This window comes from Musca autumnalis, unplaced genomic scaffold, assembly GCF_047663935.1.
Source record: "Musca autumnalis isolate F117 unplaced genomic scaffold, ASM4766393v1 scaffold_1, whole genome shotgun sequence".
Classification (NCBI taxonomy): Eukaryota; Metazoa; Arthropoda; class Insecta; order Diptera; family Muscidae; genus Musca; species Musca autumnalis.
In genome coordinates, this window is record NW_027411644.1 from 296,886,327 (window position 1) to 296,909,253 (window position 22,927).

At 38.5% G+C, this 22,927-nt stretch overlaps 1 protein-coding gene across 29 annotated transcripts in view; it reads right to left on the reverse strand.

The window, feature by feature from the left end:
• Positions 1–1,425: 1,425 nt before the first annotated feature.
• The window catches only part of Mgat2 (alpha-1,6-mannosyl-glycoprotein 2-beta-N-acetylglucosaminyltransferase), a 138,022-nt gene continuing 116,520 nt past the window's right edge, over positions 1,426–22,927 (reverse strand). For all 29 annotated transcript variants that reach the window (XM_073961815.1, XM_073961810.1, XM_073961818.1 and 26 more), the window contains 2 exons: positions 1,779–1,993; positions 1,426–1,711 (listed from right to left, as the gene is read on the reverse strand). In XM_073961815.1, coding sequence (XP_073817916.1) covers positions 1,489–1,711; positions 1,779–1,993 — 438 coding nt within the window. In that variant the 3' untranslated portion in view covers positions 1,426–1,488. The remainder of the gene's footprint in view (positions 1,712–1,778; positions 1,994–22,927) is intronic.

A 22,927-nucleotide genomic window follows, 5' to 3' on the forward strand; every position in this document is an offset into this window, starting at 1 on the left:
TTATAAATATCTATAAAGACGTCCTTATGGACGTTTATAAAGACGCCCTTATAAATGTCTGTAATAACGCCCCTATGATGTATATAAAGACGCCCTTATGGATGTCTATAAAGGCGCCCTTATGAATGTCTATAAGGACGGCCTTATCGATGTCTATAAAGACGCCCTTATGAATGTCTTTTAAGACCCCCATATGGATGTCTATAAAGACGCCCTTATAAATGTCTTTAAATACGGCCTTATGGATGACTATAAAGACGCCCTTGTGGATGTCTAGAAAGACGCCTATACGAATGTCTATAAAGACGACCTTATGAATGTCTATAAAGACGACCTTATGGATGTCTATAAGGACGACCTTATGGATGTCTATAAGGACGACCTTATGAATGTTTATAAAGACACCCTTATGAATGTCTATAAAGACGCCCTTATGAATGTCTATAAAGACGCCCTTATGAATGTCTATAAAGACGACCTTATGAATGTCTATAAGGACGCCCTTATGAATATCTATAAAGACGTCCTTATTGATGTCTATAAAGACGTCCTTATGAATGCCTATAAAGACGACCTTATGATTGCCTATAAAGATGACCTTATGATTGTCTATAAGGACGACCTTATGGATGTCTATAAATAAGGCCTTATGAATGTATATAAAGACGCCCTTATGAAGGTCTATAAAGACGTCCTTATGGACGTTTATAAAGACGCCCTTATGGATGTCTAGAAAGACTCCCTTATGGATGTCTATCAAAACTTCCTTATGGATGTCTATAAAGACGCCCTTATGGACGTCTATAAAGACGACCTTATGAATGTCTATAAAGACGGTCTTATGGATGTCTATAAAGACGCCCTTATGGATGTCTATAAAGACGCCCCTATTGATGTCTATAAAGACGCCCCTATTGATGTCTATTAAGACGCCCTTGTAAATGTCTATAAAGGCGCCCTTATGGATGTCTATAAAGTGCAATGAGGGACTTCTATATAGATGCCCTTAGGTACGTCTATAAAAAATGCCTCTAGTGACGTCTATGAGAAGCCTAGGTGTTTATTCTTCATACTTCTTCTTTTAGTTTAAAATCTCTTCATCTCAAGCAGCATTATATGGGGTATATCAAATTTGTTTAAATATTCTACAGTTGATTAGTTTTAGTTATAGTTGTTTTTTTTTTTTGTTTTTAGACCAAAACTTAAAACTCGACGCCTGACGTGTGCGTACAAAAATACAAAAACAAAATACATGTATTTCAAATTGAAAACAAAAACAAATACATGTATTTTGTTTTTGTATTTTTGTACGCACACGTCAGGCGTCGAGTTTTAAGTTTTGGTCTTATAAAGAGAGCATTATCACTTATGAGTTGAGAAATATTTTCTAGAATTTCTTTTATGTTTTGTAGAAAAAAGATTTGGTTTTAGTTTAAATTAATTTGTTGTTGTTGTTAATTTTAATTTTGTTAAATTGTTTCATTAAATTCATCTAATTGGTAAAGTCATGTTCATGCACAGATCATGATCTCGGTGATCACCCCAGCCGCCGTTGCCTTTGCGCAATTTGGTTTTCTTAATCAGACTTGCCACAGTTAAGGTTAGAGATTTGGGAAATATTTGCCCAGATTTGCGGGCAATGCGCAACACCTGCTGCACCTTGGAAATCACCTGATTTGATTCACAGTTTTTCTTTTTGTGATGGACGCCACTAAAATAAATGAATAATATTGTTTTTTTAATTACAAAAACAAAAGTATTTTACTTCTCCAGCTTACCATTCACCAATGTGAAATACCCTTGGACCCTTGACAATCATGGCATGCAGTTTTCTTTGCAGGCACTGCTGCGACACATGCTGCAGCGACCAGTCCCAATTGTAGTCATCGTACGAACAAAAATGTTTGGCACATTTTCGTATGCTCGACCAGGTGGTGCGATTGAATGCAAAGCCCATGTTGTGTTTGCTGCTGATCCAGGGCATAACCTCCACCTTTTTGAGGGTGGGGGTGGGAAATTAATGTTTGAAAAAAAAATATTTTATTATAATTTGTGTTTTGTTTGTTATACGTTTTTTTTCTAGTAATATATATTTTGTGTATTCAACTGTGTTTCTAGCATAATAAATTTATTTTAAATATATTTAGTTAATTAATAAAAGTAATTGTAGTAGGAGGTAGTAGCTCTGGTAGATAAGGGGGTTACTCAAACAAAAACTAAATATAAGTATTTTAGCAAACTATATTAAAATTGAAGTAAATATTAAAGTATATCTTAATAAAAATATATATTAGTATGTTTGTAATTACGCATGCAATAAAAATAAAATTTATATATGAAGGTTGGGTATAGTTAGGTTTATTTAATTATCATTGGCATATCTAATTGTGGTACTTTTTGTTGGGGAATATCCAGTAATTATTTTTATAACAGAAATTATAAAATTTTAATTAAATGGATCAATAGGTAAAAACTATACACAACTCGTTTGTGTGGTTTATAAAGAAGAAAGTCATCTATAAAGACACCCTTAGGGACGTCTACAAAGATGCACTTATGGTTAGCCATCCACACTTTTATAAACGTTTATAAAATTCCTTTGCGGATGGCTATAACGACGCCCATGGGGAAACCATAAAGACGCCCATATAGACCTCTATAAAGACGTAGCTTATTATTTCCACGCCAGTTTGAAAAGGTAAACGAAAGAATAACACCCAAACCTTCATTTATGCTGTTCTTTATCCTTCAGATTTGGTTGAAATGAAAACACATTTGAAATATACAATAAGATTGGGTGCTATTTTTTAGTTTTTTTTTTTCGAAATACAAAATGCATTAATCGTATGTATTGATAATTAATGAGATTAGAAACAAAATTAACTTTTATGACAACTTTTATAAAGATGACCTCATGGACGAATAAAAAGCCGCCCTTGCTAATACATATGTCCTGTGTGGCGTATGTATAATATTGCCATTCATTGGTAATACGCCGTATGGTGATTCAAAACAAATGTACTGCCTCAAGGTCTGTAATTTTTGAAAGGATAATTTTAAGGACATCTATAAAGGTGACTTTTGGGACTTATATAAAAAAGTTTTAAGGGACTTCTATAAAACGCCCTAGGGACGACTATAAAGATGGCCTTAGGGACGACCGTAAGGGCTCCAAAAATACGCCTTTAGGGATTTCTATAAAATTGTCCTTAGAAACGTATATAAAGACGACAATTAAGCACCACTATTGGACGTTGTATATAGATCTATGAAGTTGCCCCTAGGACCGTCCATAAATACACAGATCAAAAGTGATATCTAGCGAAGTCCCACACAATATGCCCTTATGGACGTCTATAAAGGTCTATGAAGCTCTAAGAGACGTCCATAAAGACAACCTTAGGGACGTGTATGAAGACGGCCTTAATGACGCCCTTATGGATGTATATAAAAACGTCCATAAAGGCATCATTAGGGAAGTCTAAAAGGTCCCCATTTGGGACGTCAGTACGCTCTTAGGGACTTATATAAACGCTCTTAAATATTCTTTTATGGATGCCTAAAAATACGCCTTTTAGAACATCCTTAAATACGGCTTTAAAGCGCCCTTATGGAGGTATATAAAGGCCAATGAAGGTGTCCCTATTCATACGGGGAAACGTGATTCAGAATGGTTTTTACTGGTCCGAGTTCTATAGCTTTTGGACTTCGTCCATAGCGAAATAAACCCTCAGGTACGTCTATAAAGACACTATTTTAAGACGTTGTTAGAGTCGCCTATATATGTATCTAATCTTATGGACGTCTGTGAAGACGCCCTTAGAGATGTATATCATGATACCCCAAAGGCCTCAGTACATAGGCGGCTGGCATTCTTGATTATGTTATTCCTCATAAAAGACTCAAAAGACAAGTAAGAAAGTATCAGTCGGCTTTGCCGACAGAGATATACCTTCAGCCTATGTGAATTGAGGGTGACGTAGGGGATGAAAGATACCAAGCAACGGTCTTGACCGGCTTTAACATGGCAAAGCCCAGGATTTATCTTGGTCCCTCTTTCATCTCAAGTGGACACTGACCTCCCCGTGGTAAGGTAGTGAGCTAACATGTGCCGCGCGTTCACCCATAAGAACGTTAAAAACTTGGGTTTGGGCGTCGGGTTAGTAACCCTCCCCTAGAAAAAACATCCTACTATGAAAAAACGAAAAGAGAAGAAAAACAAACCCCTCTAAAGTTGACGAACCCCGCAAACGTTTTAAGGACCATGATTTGCGAATCTGCATTGGCAGACGTACTTGAAAAGTACAAGGCCGATATTACTGCCATACAGGAAATACGATGGATTGGGAAAGGCGTCACAACAACACCTAAAGGTGACGCACTGTATTATAGCTGCCATGACGTAAAGCATGAGTTTGGTTGCGGATTCGTAGTTAGTCGGAGACTAAAACATCTGGTATCCAGCTTCACCCCAGTGAATGAAAGACTTGCTGCAATTCGAATAAAAGCTAAATTCTTCAACATAAGCTTTATTTGCGTTCATGCTCCCGCTGAAGAAAAGGACGAACAGACCAAAGATATATTTTACGAGCGCTTAGAAGAAACATATGACCGTTGCCCTGCCCATGACATTAAAATCATTCTAGGCGATTTTAATGCCAAAATTGGAAAGGAGAATATCTTTGGCCCAACAGTCGGGAAATTCAGTCTCCACAGTGAAACATCTGACAATGGTATGAGACTGATAGACTTTGCAGCTGCAAAAATCATGGTAGTTAGCAGTACCAGATTTAATCATCTCGATATTCATAAGGGCACCTGGCTGTCTCCAGATCAAAGAACAAGTAATCAAATTGATCATGTTGTAATAGATGGAAGACATTCATCCAGCGTTTTGGATGTACGATCGTTCCGAGGCGCAAACATTGATTCGGACCACTACCTTGTTGCAGCAAAGGTACGCACCCGTCTAAACGTTGCAAATAAAGCACGAACAGACACAACGCGGAAGTTGGACATCGATAGGCTGCAAACACAACAGATAGCCACAGCATATTCCACTCAACTAGCCCAATTGCTTAATCAAAGCACTCCTCATCCCGATAACATATCAGCGCAATGGCAAATCATTGCCCACTCCATGCAAACAGCCGCAAAATCAGTACTTGGATACCAGAGACCTCCACCAAGGAATCCATGGTATGACCAGGAGTGTCGTGCCGCTACCGAAGAGAAAAATGCGGCATATAGGGCTAATTTACAATCCGTAGCAACGCGTAGCGCACGAGAGAGGTATCGGGAGAAAAGGAGAGAGGAGAAACGTCTTTTCCGCAGGAAAAAGAGAGAGAGATGGAAAAGCGGGAGAGTGAACAAATCGAGATGTACAGCAGACAGAATGAAGTCCGAAAATTCTACCAAAGAGTAAAACATCAAACTGATGGCTTTGGAACTGGCACATCCTCCTGTAGAGACCAGCAAGGTAATCAGATAGTGTGCTAAGGATATGGAAAGATCATTTTTCCCAACTGTTGGTATCCAATAGTCAACGAAGATACCACAGATCCAATCCCAGAAGATGGTATTGAATGTATACCACCCGGCCAAGATGAGGTAAGGACAGCAATAAACCGGCTGAAAAATAATAAGTCAGCAGGAGCTGATGTCCTACCAGCCGAGCTGTTTAAAACCGGAGGCGACACGCTGATAAGATGTATGCATCAGCTCCATCTGGCAGGAAGAACGCGTACCCGACGATTGGAACCTAAGCATCCTGTGTCCTGTCCATAAGAAAGGAGATAAGACTGTATTCTCTAACTATAGGGGCATAAGTCTTCTCCCTATCGCCTACAAGATAGTGTCAGGGATATTGTGCGAACGACTAAAGCCCATGGTCAACGAAATAATTGGACCATACAAATGCGGCTTTAGACCTGGCAAGTCCACCATTGACCAGATATTTACCCTGCGGTAAATCCTGGAGAAGACCCAAGAGATGCAGATCGACACCTACCACCTTTTTGTCGTTGATAAAGCAGCCTTTGACAGCCCGCTACGTTCAAAGGTATTCCAAGCAATGTCTGAATTTGGTATCCCCGCAAAGCTCATTCGGCTTTTGTAAAATGACTTTAACTGATACTAGGTCCTCAGTTAAAATTGGAAAGAACCTCTCCGAACAGTTCAGTACCAAAAGAGGTTTAAGACAAGGAGACAGCCTTTCGTGTGACCTATTCAACATTTTGCTGGAAAAGGTAATACGAGATGCAAATGTCAAAAGAAATGGCACAATTTACACAAATACCCACATGTTACTTGCTTATGCTGATGACATAGACATCATGGGAAAAACAGTAAAGGAATTAACTGATACATTTATGAAGGTCGATGCCAAATTGATGATGTCGACGCACAAAGCGTCCATAGAGCTCGGACCAACTGTGGAAGTTGGTACCTATAATTTTGAGGTACAGCCATAAACACAACAAACAACATCAGTTGTGAAATAAGAAGAAGAATTGTATTGGCCAACAGATGCTAATATGGTTTAAATAAACAATTTAAAAACAAAGCACATCTCGTCAAACAAAAATAACACTATACAAAACGCTGATACTGTCCGTGCAAATGTATGGCTCCGAAGCATGTGTACTTGCGCAAGTAGATAAGGCAGTGCTTGGTGTGTTTGAGAGGAAAATTCTTCGAAAGATCTACGTGCGATTTGCGTTGACGGTGAATATCGACGTCAAAGACATGAATATAGTTAAACGTATCGAGATGCAACGATTGCGTTGGCCAGGCCATATCATAAGATTAAGCGATGATGAACCTGCTAAAAAGGCATATGAATACATGCCACATGGCGGTGCACGCAGAATCGACAGGCCTAAGCTTCGATGGAGCATACAAGTGGATGAAGTAATGAAAAGGCACGGAATTCCAGAAAGCGAAGCGAAAAACAGACGGAATTGGAGATCTTTTCTTAGTTCAGTCTATGGAACAAATGTTCTGTAATGGGCCAGTTAAGAAAGTAAGATTTAGGGACATCTGTAAAGGTGACCTTTGGGTCACGCCTTTAGGGATTTCTATAATTGTGTCCTTAGAAGCGTCTATAAAGATGACAATTAAGTTGCCCCTAGGGCCGTCCATAAATACACATTTTGTTTTAAAAATACGTCCTAGCATTTATAACACTTTCAAATATTGTTCATACGGCGCAATGTGATGGATTTTTTTAATTGATTGCATTAATTGAGCTATCATTATCTAAGTAGTTTTGAAACAAGTAAGAAAGTATCAGTCAGCTGTGCCGACTGAGATGTACCCTCAGACTCGGCCCTAAAAAATTAATCAATAGCATACAGAACTATTATCAAAAATTTAAAAACGATCAGACGAGTGCTTGTACTTCACTCTTTCCAAACTCTGTTTGGGGCGTACCCGAAAGAGTGGTCCTATGTAATCAATAGTTGGACATAATTTGGGGCTGTAGGAAATAATTTGATGTTCAACGTTTGTACAATATCGGTTTCTTTTCTCGAGGGTTATCTTAGGTACTACCCAAATGTTTTGAAAAAAATTCAAAACGATCAGAGAGGGGCTATTAATGTGCACGTTTCTCAAATTGTTGTGGGAGGTACTCGAAGGACGGGACAATATAGTCCATATTCCGACATGTTACTGATAGATGAAATAATACGATGTGCAAAGTTTGGACCAATCAGAATCTCCCTGCGAGAGTAATCATGCGGATTTGCCATTTTAATTGGTGCCGTCAAGGTTTCTTGGAGCTTTTAGGCTATTATCTCAGGAAGTATGGACTTGCGTCCAAAAGAAATTGTACCGTCGTAAAGGGAGCCACAAGGACAACCTACTGAAAAAAAAATCAAAACGATCAGAAAGGAGCTCTTAAACTTAACTTTTTCCCAATTTTATGTGGTATCCGAGGTAACCGAAGAAAAAGTGGACCGATATATTCCATATTCGAACCTGATCTATATCTGGAAGGAATAATAGGATGTGCAAAGTTTGTAGCAAATTGATTGCTCCCTTCGAGAGTTATCGTTCACACCATCTTAATCGTCTATCCATGTCTGTGGATCTAATTTTGGGAGCAATTCCTTTCGATATATTTGTGCCCACCTGTCATTTCAGTTGGTCACCGTATAACATAGAGATTTTGTAACACTATGTCGGGAAGCATGGACTGGCCACAAAGAGTAGCACAGGTATAATTTGTCAAAAGATCATCGAACAGATCCTAAACTGCACTTAAACAAAAATGTTGAACTTTTGTGGGGAAGGTATCCTAAGGAGAGCAACTACACATGGTGCCATAGCTTTCGGGCTATTTTCTCAGGAAGTATGGACTTGTCCCTGGAAAAAACATTTAGCGTTGTAATGGGGGCATCGAATACAAGTTGTTACAACAAAGATCAACGCGATTCGAGAGCAGATCTTAAACCGCATTTTTTGGGAATTTTGTGAGGAGTTGACATTTCTCTTAAAAATTTTTCGATGTATAAAGTATAGACCAAATCGGTTATTGCCTTCGAGACTTATAGTGCGCATTATTTTAGTGAAAACGTTTGAACCTTTGTGAGGTAGGTGCCTAAAGGAGTGGACCGAAATGGCTCATCTTTGAACTTAATCTACACATATAAAGTCAAAATGAAAGCGCATTTATGGCTTCGGAACCATACATAAGCACGGGTAGTATAAGTGTTTTGTAAAGCGTTGGTTTGTTTGACGAGATGTGGCCTTGTTATTAAACTGCTTAATTCAGTAGCATCTGTTGGCCAATACAATTCTCTTCTTATTTTACAATTGATGTTGTTTGTTGTGTTTATGCGGTGCCGAGGTATGCGAAGTTTTCCTGGTGGTCCGTGCTCTATGGACGCATTTTCACCGTTTATCTCCAGACCCACTTTTGCTGATTCTCCTTCTTAAAGGTATCATTTACTTCCTTTAATGATCGTCCGATAATGTCAATGTCATCAGCATACGCAATTAAGATGTGGCTGCTCCTGTAGATTGTGCCATTTCTTTTGACATTTGCATCTCGTATAAGCTTTTCCAGCAGAATGTTGAACGGGTCACATGAATGACTGTCTCCTTATCTGAAACCTTTTTTGTTACTGAATTGTTCGGAGAGGTTATGTCCTATTTTAACTGAGGACTTAGTGTCAGCTAAAGTCATCTTAGAAAGCCGAAATTCAGACATGGCTTGGAATACCTTTGGGCGTATGGGGCTGTCGAAGGCTGCCTTATAATCGACAAAAAGGTGGTAGGTGTCGATCTGCATATCATGGGTCTTCTCCAGGATTTGTCGTAGTGTAAATAACTGGCCTATGGTGGACTTGCCAGATCTAAAGCCGCATTGGTATGGTCCAATTATTTCATTGACCATAGGCTTTAGTCGTTCGCACAATATCCCTGACACTATCTTGTAGGCAATAGGGAGAAGACTTATGCCCCTATAGTTAGAGCATATAGTCTTATCTTCTTTCTTGTGGACGGGACACAGGATAGATTCCAATTGTCGGGTACACGTTCTTCCTGCCAGATCGTGCTAACTAGCTGATGCATACACCTTATTAGCGTGTCTCCTCCGGTTTTGAACAGCTCGGCTGGTAAGCCATCAGCTCCTGCTGCCTTTTTATTCTTGAGCCGGTTTATTGATGTCTTTACCTCATCTTGGATTGGATCTTTGGTATACAGTATGGAAAAATGTTCTTTCCATATACATATATGTATCAGTTCCCAACTTACCTTGCTGCCCTCTACAGGAGGATGTGCCTGTACCAAAGCCATCAGTTTGATGTTTCACTCTTTGGTAGAACTTTCAGACATCATTCTGGTTCCTGTACATCTCGATTTCGATCTGTGGCTATCTGTTGTGTTTGCAGTCTACCGATGTCCAACTTTCACGTTGTATCTGTTCGTGCTTTATTTGCAACGTTTAGACGGATACGTACCTTTACTGCAACAAGGTAGTAGTCCGAGTCTATGTTTGCTCCTCGGAACGATCGCACATCCAACACGCTCGACGAATGTCTTCCATCTATCACAACGTGCTTAATTTGATTTCTTGTTCTTTTATCTGGTGACAGCCAGGAGCCCTTATGAATATCGAGATGCTTAAATCTGGTACTGCTAACTACCATGTTTTTTTGCAGCTGCAAAGACTATCAGCTTCATACCGTTGTCAGATGTTTCACTGTGCAGACTGAATTTCCCGACTGTTGGGCCGAAGATATTCTCCTTTCCAATTTTGGCATTAAAATCGCCTAGAATAATTTTAATGCCATGGGCAGGGCAACGGTCATAAGTTTCTTCTAAGCGCTCGTAAAATACATCTTTAGTTTGTTTGTCCTTGTCTTCAGTGGGAGCATGAGCGCAAATGAAGCTGATGTTGAAGAATTTTGCTTTTAATCAAATTGTAGCGAGTCTTTCATTCACTGGGGTGAAGCTGGAGACCAGATGTTTTAACTTCCGACTAACTACAAATCCGCAGCCAAACTCATGCTTTGTGTCATTGCAGCTATAATACCGTGCGTCAACTTTAGGTGTTGTTGTAATGTCGGCCTTGTCATTTTCGAGTACATCTGCTAATGTGTAAATTGTATCTTCTATATAAAGAGTGCGAGCATTTCAGGTGCAAATTCGCACACCATGGTCCTTAAACCTTAGCGGGGTTCGTCAACTTTAGAGGGGTTTGTTTTTCTTTTCTTTCGTTTTTTCATAGTAGGCTGCTTTTTTCTAAGGGGAGGATTATTAACCTGACGCCCAAAACCAACTTTTTAACATTCTTATGTGTAAACGCGCCACATGTTACCTCACTACCTTTAACGGGTGTCAAAGGCAGCTCCCAAGGTGACACCACGGGGAAGGTCAGTGTCCAGTTGAGATGAAAGAGGGACCAAGATAAATCCGGGCTCTGTCATGTTAAAGCCGGTCGGGGCCGTTGCTTGGTTAGATATCTTACGTCAAGTTGGAATGACTGTAGAATGAACCAAAGGCCTCCGAGTGAAATGGACGATTTTATGGTGGCATACTCCGGGGATGCATTGTGTTTTTCATTTTACTGTCGGAAAATTGTACCTTCATAGAACGATTTTATAGAATAAAAGACCTTTATATGAGGCTTTTGTAAAATAGAAGCCCTTCTGTGGAGCAGAAGAACTCTTTTAGAGAATTCTATGTGTTAACGTCAAAGTTAACTGTGCTGGTTACCCTATTTTCCTTTTCATATTTTTAGTTCTTTACTGCTGCATTTGTATCTCTCTCTTGGTACTAAATACAAAAGTTCTCATTTCCTAAGGGTTTTTTTTTCTCTCCATTGTAAATAAAATCACTTGACTTTTAACCTGCAAACGTAATCGTTGTTCCTGGTAAGATTAGTTTCCAAAACCACCAAATTTCTTGAAATAAACGTCCACTATTGTTCAATTCCTTCGCCTAAAAATCTTGTGTTTTTCTTTCATTTCTTTTCCATATCATCCTGAGGGGAAATTCTTTCTAATTCGAAGAAATGTATTTCCATTTCACCGCAACAATTAACCATCCCAGCATTTCTAAGAAAATCCAAAGTTTGGCATTTTCACTATGGTATTAAAGGCCTTCATAGGAGTCCTCTATAGAACAGAAGTTCTCCATAAAAGTCTTCTATGAAATAAATCACCTCCATAAGAGGCTTCTATAGAACAGAAGGCCTCTGAAAGAGGCTTCCGTAGAACAAAAGGCCTCTGAAAGAGGCTTCCGTAGAACAAAAGGCCGCCGTAACATGATTACATGGGACACAAAGCCTTCATACGAAGCCTATTATGAAACGGAAGACCTCCATAAAAGACATCTATGAAATGAATAGCCTCCATATGAGGCTTCTATAAAACAGAATACCTTCATAAGAAGCTTTTATGGAACATATGGCCTCCATTAGAAGTTTTTATAGATCAGAAGGCTTCCACAAAGGGCTTCTATAGAACAAAAGGCCTCCAAAAGATGCTTGCGTAGAACAAAGGCCTCTATAAGAGGCTTATATGGAACCGAAAACCTACATAAGAAGCCACTTATGAAACAGAAGGCCTCCTATGAAATAAATGGCCTCCATAAGAGTATTCTATGGAACAGAAGGCTTCCATAAGAGTCTTCTATGGAACAGAAGGCCTCCATAAGTGTCTTCTATGGAACAGAAGGCCTCCATAAGAGTCTTCAATGGAACAGAAGGCCTCAATAAGAGTATTCAATGGAACAGAAGGCCACAATAAGAGGCTTATATGGAACAGAAATCGTTCTTTGGAGGCTTCTATAGAACAGTAGGCCTATTCTGTAACATTTATTAATTGAAAAGTTGTTAAAATTTCTTTTGTTTTTGTAACAACTACAAAACAAACAAATGAAATTGTTGTAAAATAAACAATGAGTAAAGTTGTTAAAAAGTTACGGAATAGGGGGGCAGGGTACCTATTCTAGAACTTTTTAACAACTTCACTCATTGTTTATTTTACAACAATTTCATTTGTTTGTTTTGTAGTTGTTACAAAAACAAAAGAAATTTTAACAACTTTTCAATCGATAAAAGTTATAGAATAGGCCTACAGGGTACCTATTCAGTAACTTTTTAACAACTTTACTCATTGTTTATTTTACAACAATTTCATTTGTTTGTTTTGTAGTTGTTACAAAAACAAAAGACATTTTAACAACTTTTCAATCGATAAAAGTTACAGAATAGGCCTACAGAAGTCCTACATAAGAGTCTTCTATGGAACAGAAGGCCTCCATAAGAGGCTTATATGGAATAGAAGACCTCCATAAGTGTCTACGACTGCATTACGACGTACGACTGTCTGACTATCATAAAAATAAATACCTCACGAAATTTATCCGTATTAAACACAGCCGTGTTGGCACGTTTCGATGTACGATGAGTAATCTGTTGTATGTGTGTGTGCGTTTGCCGTTCAAAAGTGTTTGTTTGTGTATGTAAGACAGATAGAGATGGGGTAGAGTTTGGAGGGGCTTGCGTAGAACAAAACCCTCCATAAGAGGCTTACATGGAACAGAAGGCCTTCATAAGAAGCCACTTATGAAACAGAAGGCCTCCTATGAAATAAATGGCCTCTATAAGAGCCTTCTATAGAACAGGAGGTCAACATAAGAGTCTTCTATGGAACAGAAGGCCTCCATAAGAGTCTTCTATGGAACAGAAGGCCTCCATAAGAGTCTTCTATGGAACAGAAGGCCTCCATAAGAGTCTTCCATGGAACAGAAGGCCTCAATAAGAGGCTTATATGGAATAGAAAAAACTCCATAAGAGGCTTTAGAGGCTTCTATAGAACAGAAGGCCTCCATAAGAAGCTTATATGGAATAGAAGACCTCCATAAGAGGCTTCTAAATCACATCGGACCCATATTATAGTCTCCTATGGAATAAGGACATCCATAAGTCTTTTCTATGAAATAGATGGCATTCATATGAGACTTATATGGAACAAACGGTCTCCAAAAGATGATGATATGGAACAGGAGGCCTCCATAATATACTTCTATGGAACAGAAGGCCTCCTTAAGAGACTTCTTTGAAATAAATGGCTTCCATATGTGGCTTATATGGAACAGAAAGCCTTCATTGGAGATTTTTGACTAAAAGACCTCCGTAGGAAGTTTCAATATAATAGAAGATCACACGCTGATGATATAAATGTATATGTAGATAAACCCCATTCCCAATTTTTCCTTGTTTATGTTCCCCAAAATCGCATTGTTTTCATATACATATGTATATATTTTGGAAGATTTTTGCGTCTGCTTGTTTTCTCTTATCATTCCTCTTAGGAGTCCCATAAAACAGGTTTTATTACTACACTTAAACTATATTGTATGTAATTAATATAATTGTTTACTACATATTAATCTATTTGTTTGTCATTCTGATCTGATGTTTATAACTAATTGTCAAACATAAGTCAGGCAAACAACACTAATTTGTTGTTAAACTTGACCTTTAAGACTAAATGCTCTTTTTTGCCATTTACAGTTTCAACTAATCGCTGCCATAAAATGAATTTGAATTTTCATTTCGTTTTTTTTTTTTTTGTGAAAGGTGGTGGGTGGGTGGGTGTGTCAGTTGTGTGGGAGAAAAGACTGCACTACGACGTACGACTGACTGACTCTATCATAAAAATAAATACCTCACGAAATTTGTCCGTATTAAACATTGGCGTTTTGGCACGTTTCGATGTACGATGAGTAATCTGGTGTATGTGTGTGTGTGCGTTTGGCGTTCAAAAGTGTTTGTGTGTGTGTGTGTGTAAGACAGATAGAGATGGGGTAGAATTTGGCGGGTCAAAAACATTTAAAAATTCATATCAAAAAAATTCACATTAGCAAAAATATTTGTAATTACAAAATGTTTACAACTAAATTTACAATATTTTATATCAAAGTAAAATACATTCACATCATAGAAAAGAAAACATGCTAAAAATTGTGTCAACCCGTCAAATGCAAGAAAGAGAGGGGCACACCATTGTCAAATTTATCACAATTAGCAGTCAAACGATTTTTTGTCGAATGCAATTATTTAATTTTTAATCTAAGGTAACAAAATGCTGCTATTTTGGGTCCAATTCACACGTACGAAATTGAAATCGAAAACAAACAACAATGAGTAGAACTGGAATAACGAATTATAATTTAATTACGCGACAGATAAAATTAAATTAAAATCTTTTATTTACAAATGTATGGCTTTTTATCAATAAACCACAACTAAAATGAATTGTATCTCTAAATGATGAATGAATGAATGGGGAGGGGGGTATTGAATGAGTGACATATTGCTATCACAAACTACTGTTGTTGTAATTTAGTTATAATGTTTTGTGATCGAGAATTCATGATAATTGACTAATTGTGATTGATGAGAACAATTCATGCAAATGTCAACCATGACCATTAATTTTAGCTACAGATGTGTGTGTGTGTGAAAGGAGGCAAAGGAAAATGATCAATGAAATAGACAAAGATTTTAAAACAGAAGACGTTAAAACAGAAGACGTCTGCATAATAAGAATTCCATGGGAAACATCTACTGGCTAAAAATACTTCATAGATGGCTCCATCAGGAAGCTTCTGTAGAACAGAAGGAAAGCACAAGAGACTTCTCTGGAAGATCTCCATAAGATACTTCTGTGAGATAAATGTTCCCCATAAGAGGCTTCTAAAGAACAGAAGGCCTCAATAAGGCTTCCATAAGACGCTTCTATGAAATAAATGGCGTCCATAAGATGCTTATATGGAACAGAAGGTGTACATAAGAGGCTTGTGTGGAACAAAAGGCATACATAAGAGCTTTCTATGAAACAGATTTATATAGAAACAACTAAAATAGTGTCAGTCGGCTTTGCCTACAGAGATATACCCTCAGCCAATGTGAAGTGAAACTTTCATCTACGGGCAGACCGAATGTATTTAAGGTCTCATAAAATTTTTTGGCTCTTTTTGAACATTTGAACTTGTCAACAAAAATGTGGATTAGGAATTAACTGCATTAAGACACAAATGTTGAACTTTTGTGGGGGAGGTAACCTTAGGGAGGGCTGACATTTTAGAAGTTAAACTAAATTTTGTCAAAATATAAGGAGAACCAAGCAACATTTTGGACCAAATTGCTTGCACCAATCAAGTTATATTGTCCTAGCATTTTAGTGACATTTTTGAAATATTGGGGAGAAGTACCGGAAGTTGTGGACCGGTATTGCCCCATGAAACTAAGTTTGGATAAAATATCACGAAGACCAAATGTTGGACCAAATCGGTTGAATAGTTCGAGAGTTATCGTGGCTGCCACATCTTTCGGGTTGTTTTCCCAAGAAATATGGACTTGCCCCCGAAAAAACGTTTACCGTCGTAATGGAGGTAACGAATGCAAATCACTTCAAATCAAATCAAAGTGGTTCGAGAGCAGGTCTTAAAGTGAACTTATCCGAAATTTTGTGTAAGAGGTACCAGAAGGAGTAGACAAATATAGTCCATATTCGAACTTGATCTATATCTGGTAGATATATTAGGATGTGCAGAGTGTGGATTACATCAGTCACTCCCTTCAAGAGTTATCGTGCGCACAATTTTTCTGAACATTTTTGAACTTTTGTGAGGGAGGTACCTGAAGGAGTGGACCGACACGGTTTATCTTCGATATTAAACTATGTTTGGACAACATATTACGAAGACCAAATTTTTGGACCGAATTGGCAGATCCGTTCAAGATTTATCTTGCGCTCCAACCACTACACATAGGGGTTTTTTTGCAACTTTCAGGCTATTTGCTCCGCAAGTATGGACTTGCCCCTGATGAAACTTGTACCGTCGTATAGGGCACAGTGAATAAAATGTGTTACAACAAAAATCAAAGCGATTCGAGAACAGGTCCTAAACTGAACTTTTCTGAAATTTTGTGTGGGAGGTACCCGAAGGAGTGGACCGATTGGGTCCATATTGGAACGTCATTTAAGTCTGGTAGAAATTTCACGATGTACAAAGTATGGGTCAAATCGGTTAATCGCTTCAAGAGTTATCATGCGCACAAATTCTCCGAACATTTTCGAACTTTTGTGGGGGAGGTACCGGAAGGAGTGGACCGATATAACCCATCTTCGAACTTAAACTGAGCATGGGCAGAATATTACTAAAGCCAAATTTTGGACCGAAAATAGAGGGCCTCCATGAACAACTTCTAGGAAATAAATGGCCCCCATAACAGCCTTCTATAGGACAGAAGACCTCCATTAGAGGCTTATATGAAACGGAGGGCCTCCATAAGAGTCTTCTACGGAACAGAAAGCCTTCATAAAAGGCTTATATAGAAAAGAAACCCTCAGTAAAAAGGCATATATGGAACAAAAAGCCTCCATAAGAGGCTTATGTGGAACAGAAGGCTTCCATAAGAGCCTTATATCGGACAGAAGGCTTCAATAAGAAGCATATATGGAACATAAACCCTCCATAAGAAGTCTTCTAGAGAAAATTGTGAATCCATAAGAGTCTTCTATGAAATAAATGGCCTCCACCCTCCAGGTCTTCTATAAAAAAGGTGTCCATAATAGGCTTATATGAAACAATGGGAAACTTCTATGGATTAGAAGACCTCTATAAGAGACTTCTATGAAATAAATGCCCTCCCTAAGAACTTCTATGGAACAGAGGCCTCCATAAGAAGCTTCTATAAAACCTAAGCTTATGTGGAACAGAAGTCCTCCATAAGAAGGTTAAATGGAACAGATAGGGTAATATGGGACAGAAGGCCTGCATAAAAGGCTTCTATGGAACAGAAGGACTCTATACACGCTTATATGGAACAGAAGGCCTCCATAAGAGTCGTCTATGGAACAGAAGGCTTATATGGAAAAGAAGGACCCCAAAAGGGGCTTACATACATAGAACAGGCGGCCTTCACAAAGAGCTTATATGGAACAGAGGGCCTCCATAATAGGCTAATATGGAAAAGAAAGCCTCCATAAGAGGATTGTATGGAACGGAAGGCCTCTAAGAGGCCATAATAGATTTCTAAAGAACAATATGACTCCATAAGAGGCTTATATAGAAGAAAAGGCCGTCATAAAATGCTTCTATAGAGCAGAAGGCCTCTATACAGCCTTATATGGAACAGAAGACCACCATAAGAGGTGTATATGGGACAGGAGCCCTCTATGAGAGGCCTCTAAGAGGCCATAAGAGATTTCTAAAGAACAATATGACTCCATAAGAAGCTTATATGGAAGAAAAGGCCTGCATAAAAGGCTTCTATAGAACAAAAGGCCTCTATACAGCCTTATATGGAACAGAAGGCCTCCATAAGAGGTTTATATGGGACAGGAGACCTCTATAAGAGGCTTATATGGTAAAGGCCTCCATAAAAAGCTTATATGGGACAGAAGGCCTCTGATGAGGCTTCTATGGTACAGAAGGCATCCTTAAAAGACTTCTATGTAACAGAAGGCCTCCATGGGAGACTTCTATAGAACAGAAAGCCTCCGTAAGAATCTTGTATGGAACAGAAGGCTTCTCCATAAGTGACTTCTATGAATTCAATGGCCTCTATAAGAGGCTTATAGGGAAAAGAAGGCCCACATAAGAGGCTTCTATGGGAGAGAACGCATCCATGAAAGGCTTATATGGCTTATATATACAAGTCTTCTATGGAGCAGAAGGCTTCCCTAAGAGACTTATATAAAAGAAATGATCTCTATAAGAGACTTATGTGGAACAGAAGGCCTTCATAAAATTATTCTATTGAACAGATGGCTCTTATCATAAGAAGCTTCTATGAATTAAATCATAAGAGGCTTCTATAGAAGAGAAGACCTCCATATGAGTTTTCTATAGAACAGAAAGATTCTATAAAACAGAAGGCCTCCATACGAGTCTTCTATGAAACATAAAGTATCCATAAGAAGCTTATATGGAACAGAAGGCCTCTATAAGAGGCTTCTATGAAATTAATAACCTCCAAATCATGCTGCTATAAAACAGCAGGCCTCCATAAGAAGATTCCATGGAACAGAAGGTCTCCATAAGAGACTTATATAAAACAGAGGGCCTACATAAGAAACTTCTATGATCTGCATAAGAGAATTCTATGAAATAAATGACCTCTATGGAACAGAAGGTCTTCATAAAAGTCTTCTATAGAAGAGAAGGACTCCATAAGAGGCTTCTATAGAACAGAAGGCCTCCATAGGAGGCTTCTATAGAACAGAAGGCCTCCATAGGAGGCTCCTATGAAACAGAAGGCCTCCATAACATGCTTCTTTGAAGTATACTGCCTTCATAAAAGGCTTCTAGGAACTGAAGGTCTCCATAAAAGTCTTTTATAGAAGAGAAGGACTCCATAAGAGGTTTCTATAGAACAGAAGGTCTCCATAAGTCTTCTACAGAAGAGAAGGTCTCCATAAGATGCTTCTATAGAACAGAAGGCCTCCATAGGAGCCTCCAGAAGGCTTTATCAATTAGAACGCTTCCAAAGGAGACCTCTATGAAATAGGAGGTCTCTATATGAAGGCCTTGATGGGAGGCTACTGTGAAATACTTCTATGAAATAGAAGGCTTATTTGAAGCCTTATTTGATTCAATAGAACAGAAGGACACCACAAGAGACTTCTATGAAAGAGAAGGCATTCATAAGATATTTCTTCGAAACAGAAGGCCTCCTAAGGAAGCATCCATGGGAGGCTTCGATAAAATAGAAAGCTTGTATAGGAGGCTTTTATGGGTAAAGGCCTCCATATGAAATTTATACAAAATAGAAGGTCCCTACAGGCATAAGAGGGTTAATGGGTTTCATAGGAGTCTTCTGTGGAATAGAAGGGCTTCATATAAAATCAAAGGTCCCCATAAAAGCATCTCCTATGATCTATTAGGACTCTTCTATGAAGGATAAAGCATCCATTCAAGAATATACATCAATTGAAGGTTTTCATGGAGGAAAAAGTATCCATGAGTGGTTTCCTTAGACTAGAGGACTCCATAGGTTAAGGTCTATTTAGAAGAGAGAACTCCATTCATAGAGAAATATGTGTAGAACATCCCTTAAACTGCAATTGATTGTTGAACTTCTGTGATATACATTCATACATATGTTCCAACATCGTCATCGAATGTACAAGGGAGACTTTTCTCATATCAATAAGGGCACGCTGATTCAAATTCGCTCAATGATATGGGACCTACTTGTTTGCTCCAATTCCGAACGACATTTGTAAATATGTAAGCCAACATTCCTCTGAAGGGCACAGTCGAAAATTTTTAATGTCCTAGTCACGTAATTACCACCACATCACGATGATTCAGATAAACACCTTCATGAAACTTGGCTCCAAAATAGACCTTCTTCAAAAGCTTGGAAGAAATTTTACGATGTGCAAAGTTTTGGGCCAAATAGGATTCGTCAATTCGTTTGTTATGGTGTGCATCAGTTGTTGTTGTTATCAGGTTATGGTTCCTCTGTATCCAGACTTGAAAATTTTACAACCTAGATTGGTTGCGTCCATAAAGAATCGGGAGACTGGTGAGTGAGGTTAGCTGGGAAGCTAAACAAATGGAGTGTAAAGTATGATCCCAATCCACATGTCGGGCATGTATTGGGTATGATGGCATAAATTCGGGTCTAATAGGAATTGAGGCGGCTGCATCGTCCTGATCTTAACTGGGCTAAAATCACTCGTGCTTGCCTTGGCAGCTGACGTTGTTCTGCTGTGATGGATGGTGGCGTGGTGCGACTGCATCAGTGTGAATACTATCCAAGCCTACATTATAGACTCGTTGGTCTAGAGGTCCTCATTTATACCTTTGGATCTCTCTCTCTCTCTCTCTCTTTAGATCATGAAGATTTGTCCTGACGTGAGGGATGCCTGTCCATTGAATCATGACAGGTATGCTCAAGGCGCACACTGTCGCGAGTTCATATTAACTGTGGCCAAAAGTAGAAGGAGTTGTTGTAGGTGCATCAATTTTGGTACACGTACCTATTATTGACTTACAATCTCCAGGACAAAAAACTGGGATGGTCGGTCCATGTTTTGGTATAGCCCCTATAGAACCGTACCTCCCTATTTTCAGTATTTTAAAAGTTTTAATCATAATGACTAACCGAAATTACTGAAATTTGGGAGTTAGTCTTCAGAAGAGGTATGAAACATTCCAACTGAGAATTTTGGGTGTAGGTCCACGTTTTGATATAGCCCCCATAGAACGGTACCTCCCGATTATCGATATTTTGAAGATTTTAGCCTCATTATTACACCGAAATTGCTGAAATTTGGTATTTAGTCTTCGTTGGGGGCATAAATTATTCATCTTGAAATTTGTCTGCATAGGTCCACGCCTTCATATAGCCCCCATAGGATGGTACCTCCCGATTTTCAGTATTTTGGTGGTTTTAGCCTGATTATCACACCGAAATGGCTGAAAATTGGTATTAAGTCTTCGTTGGGGGCTTATGTTTCCACCAGAAATCTGTCAGTATAGGTCCTCGTCTTCCTATAGCCCCCATAGAACCGTACCTCCCCATTTTCGGTATTTTGAATGCTATGGCCTCCATATCCACCCGAAATGGCTGAAATTTGGGGTTCAGTCTTCATATTTTTTGTGATTATATTGAATGTATCAAACTCTTGTCTTTATATATGAGAATTTTCCTTTAACAACGTTTTTTTGACCGATTAATGGCCAAAAACGGTCCATTTTTTGTAAAAAATCGAATTTTGATTTCGCTATTACCATTTTTTTTAATTTATATTTTTAAAAGTCTTCCGTTTTAAAGCAAGATTATTACGTACTTAATAAGCCCACAAAAATATATGATGATCGGTTCATTCGTTTTGGTAAAATAGGGGGTAACCCCTGAGTTAGGTGGTCGCTGAAAAAGAGAAATAACATGTTCGTCTGCAAACCTCTGCAGCTGGAACCTTTATACATTCGAAGTACTCACTATTCACAAATCAAACAACAAATAATATCGATATAGACTTTTATACAATTTTGTCCTACTCCGTTAATTTTAAAATTTGGTTCACAAAATCGATGTACTAAGTACCACCGACTTGGGTAGCTGTAAACATCATATGATCACTATTTAATTCCAAACAAAAATAAATCCATGTTTATTACATCCAAAGCAACTATAAAAATTTATTTTAGAACGATAAATTACTTTAAATATTAAAATTTTGGAGCATCATCCAATTAATTAATTTTAGTAAAATAAGGACAAAAATACATATTTCCAACAATTGTCGGATTTGAAACTTCCCATGGACAAAATAACTTGCAAATCAACACCATAATTCAAATTCCTTTTAATTGGAATGTTTACTATGAATTCTCATCAATAAATTTGTACTTGTTGTACTTGATTTTGACCATTTTTGGACCAAGCAGGTACTGCATCGACAACATTATTTTGTGCTGATGCACTGGTGAAACCTTCGTCTGCTCATAAAAGATGGTCCACTAGTGTCATGAAGAGGCACCCTGTCGCAGTTCTCAGGGCGGCATTCTGGCAGGTTTGAAGATTCTTCATCTACATAGCCGATCGATTTTGCCTATTGAACAATTCTGCAATGTATTAAGCCCATATCCAGAGAAGTGTTGACTTTATTCTAAGGCTACAAAGATCCGACAAGTGGCCTGCTACTTAAATTTTAACACAATCCGGAAGTACCCTTAAATGGGATTGAATCGCAAAAGTGTTTTTGTGAAGAAATAAGCAGCATATTTTATCTTGGAATTTAATCTAAGTTTGCGAGTCAATTCTTTAAAATAGTAGGTGGCTTCCACCATTACCAAGTCTTGGAAGGAATATTATGATTGACAAATCAAATCGTATAATCTGCACGCGAATTGAGTTGCCGAAGGCAGAATTTGTGGTGCGCGAAGGCAGAATAATTATATCGCTGTAATCAGAATCACAAGGAAAATGTCAAAACTATCCGCTTAAAAAACCGGAGGCTTAAAAATCTTGTATCCAGTTTTACTCCGGTTGATGAGAGAATTGCCACAACCCGTATAAAAGCTAAGTTTTTTAACATCAGTCTCATCTGCGCCCATGCTCCGACCGAAGAGAAATACGAACAGACCAAGGATATATTCTACGAGCGCCTACAGAGAGTATATGACCGCTGCCCTGGCCATGACATTAAGATTGTTCTAGGAGATTTTAATGCTAAAATTGGAAGGGAAAATATATTCGGTCCCACGGTCGGCAAATTCAGGCTTCATGAGGCTGATTGATTTTGCAGCGGCAAAGAACATGGTAGTGTGCAGCACCAGATTCCCACATCTCGACATACACAAGGCTACGTGGATATCCCCGGATGGGAAGACAAAAAATCTGATTGATCATGTTGTGATAGATGGAAGACACTCGTCC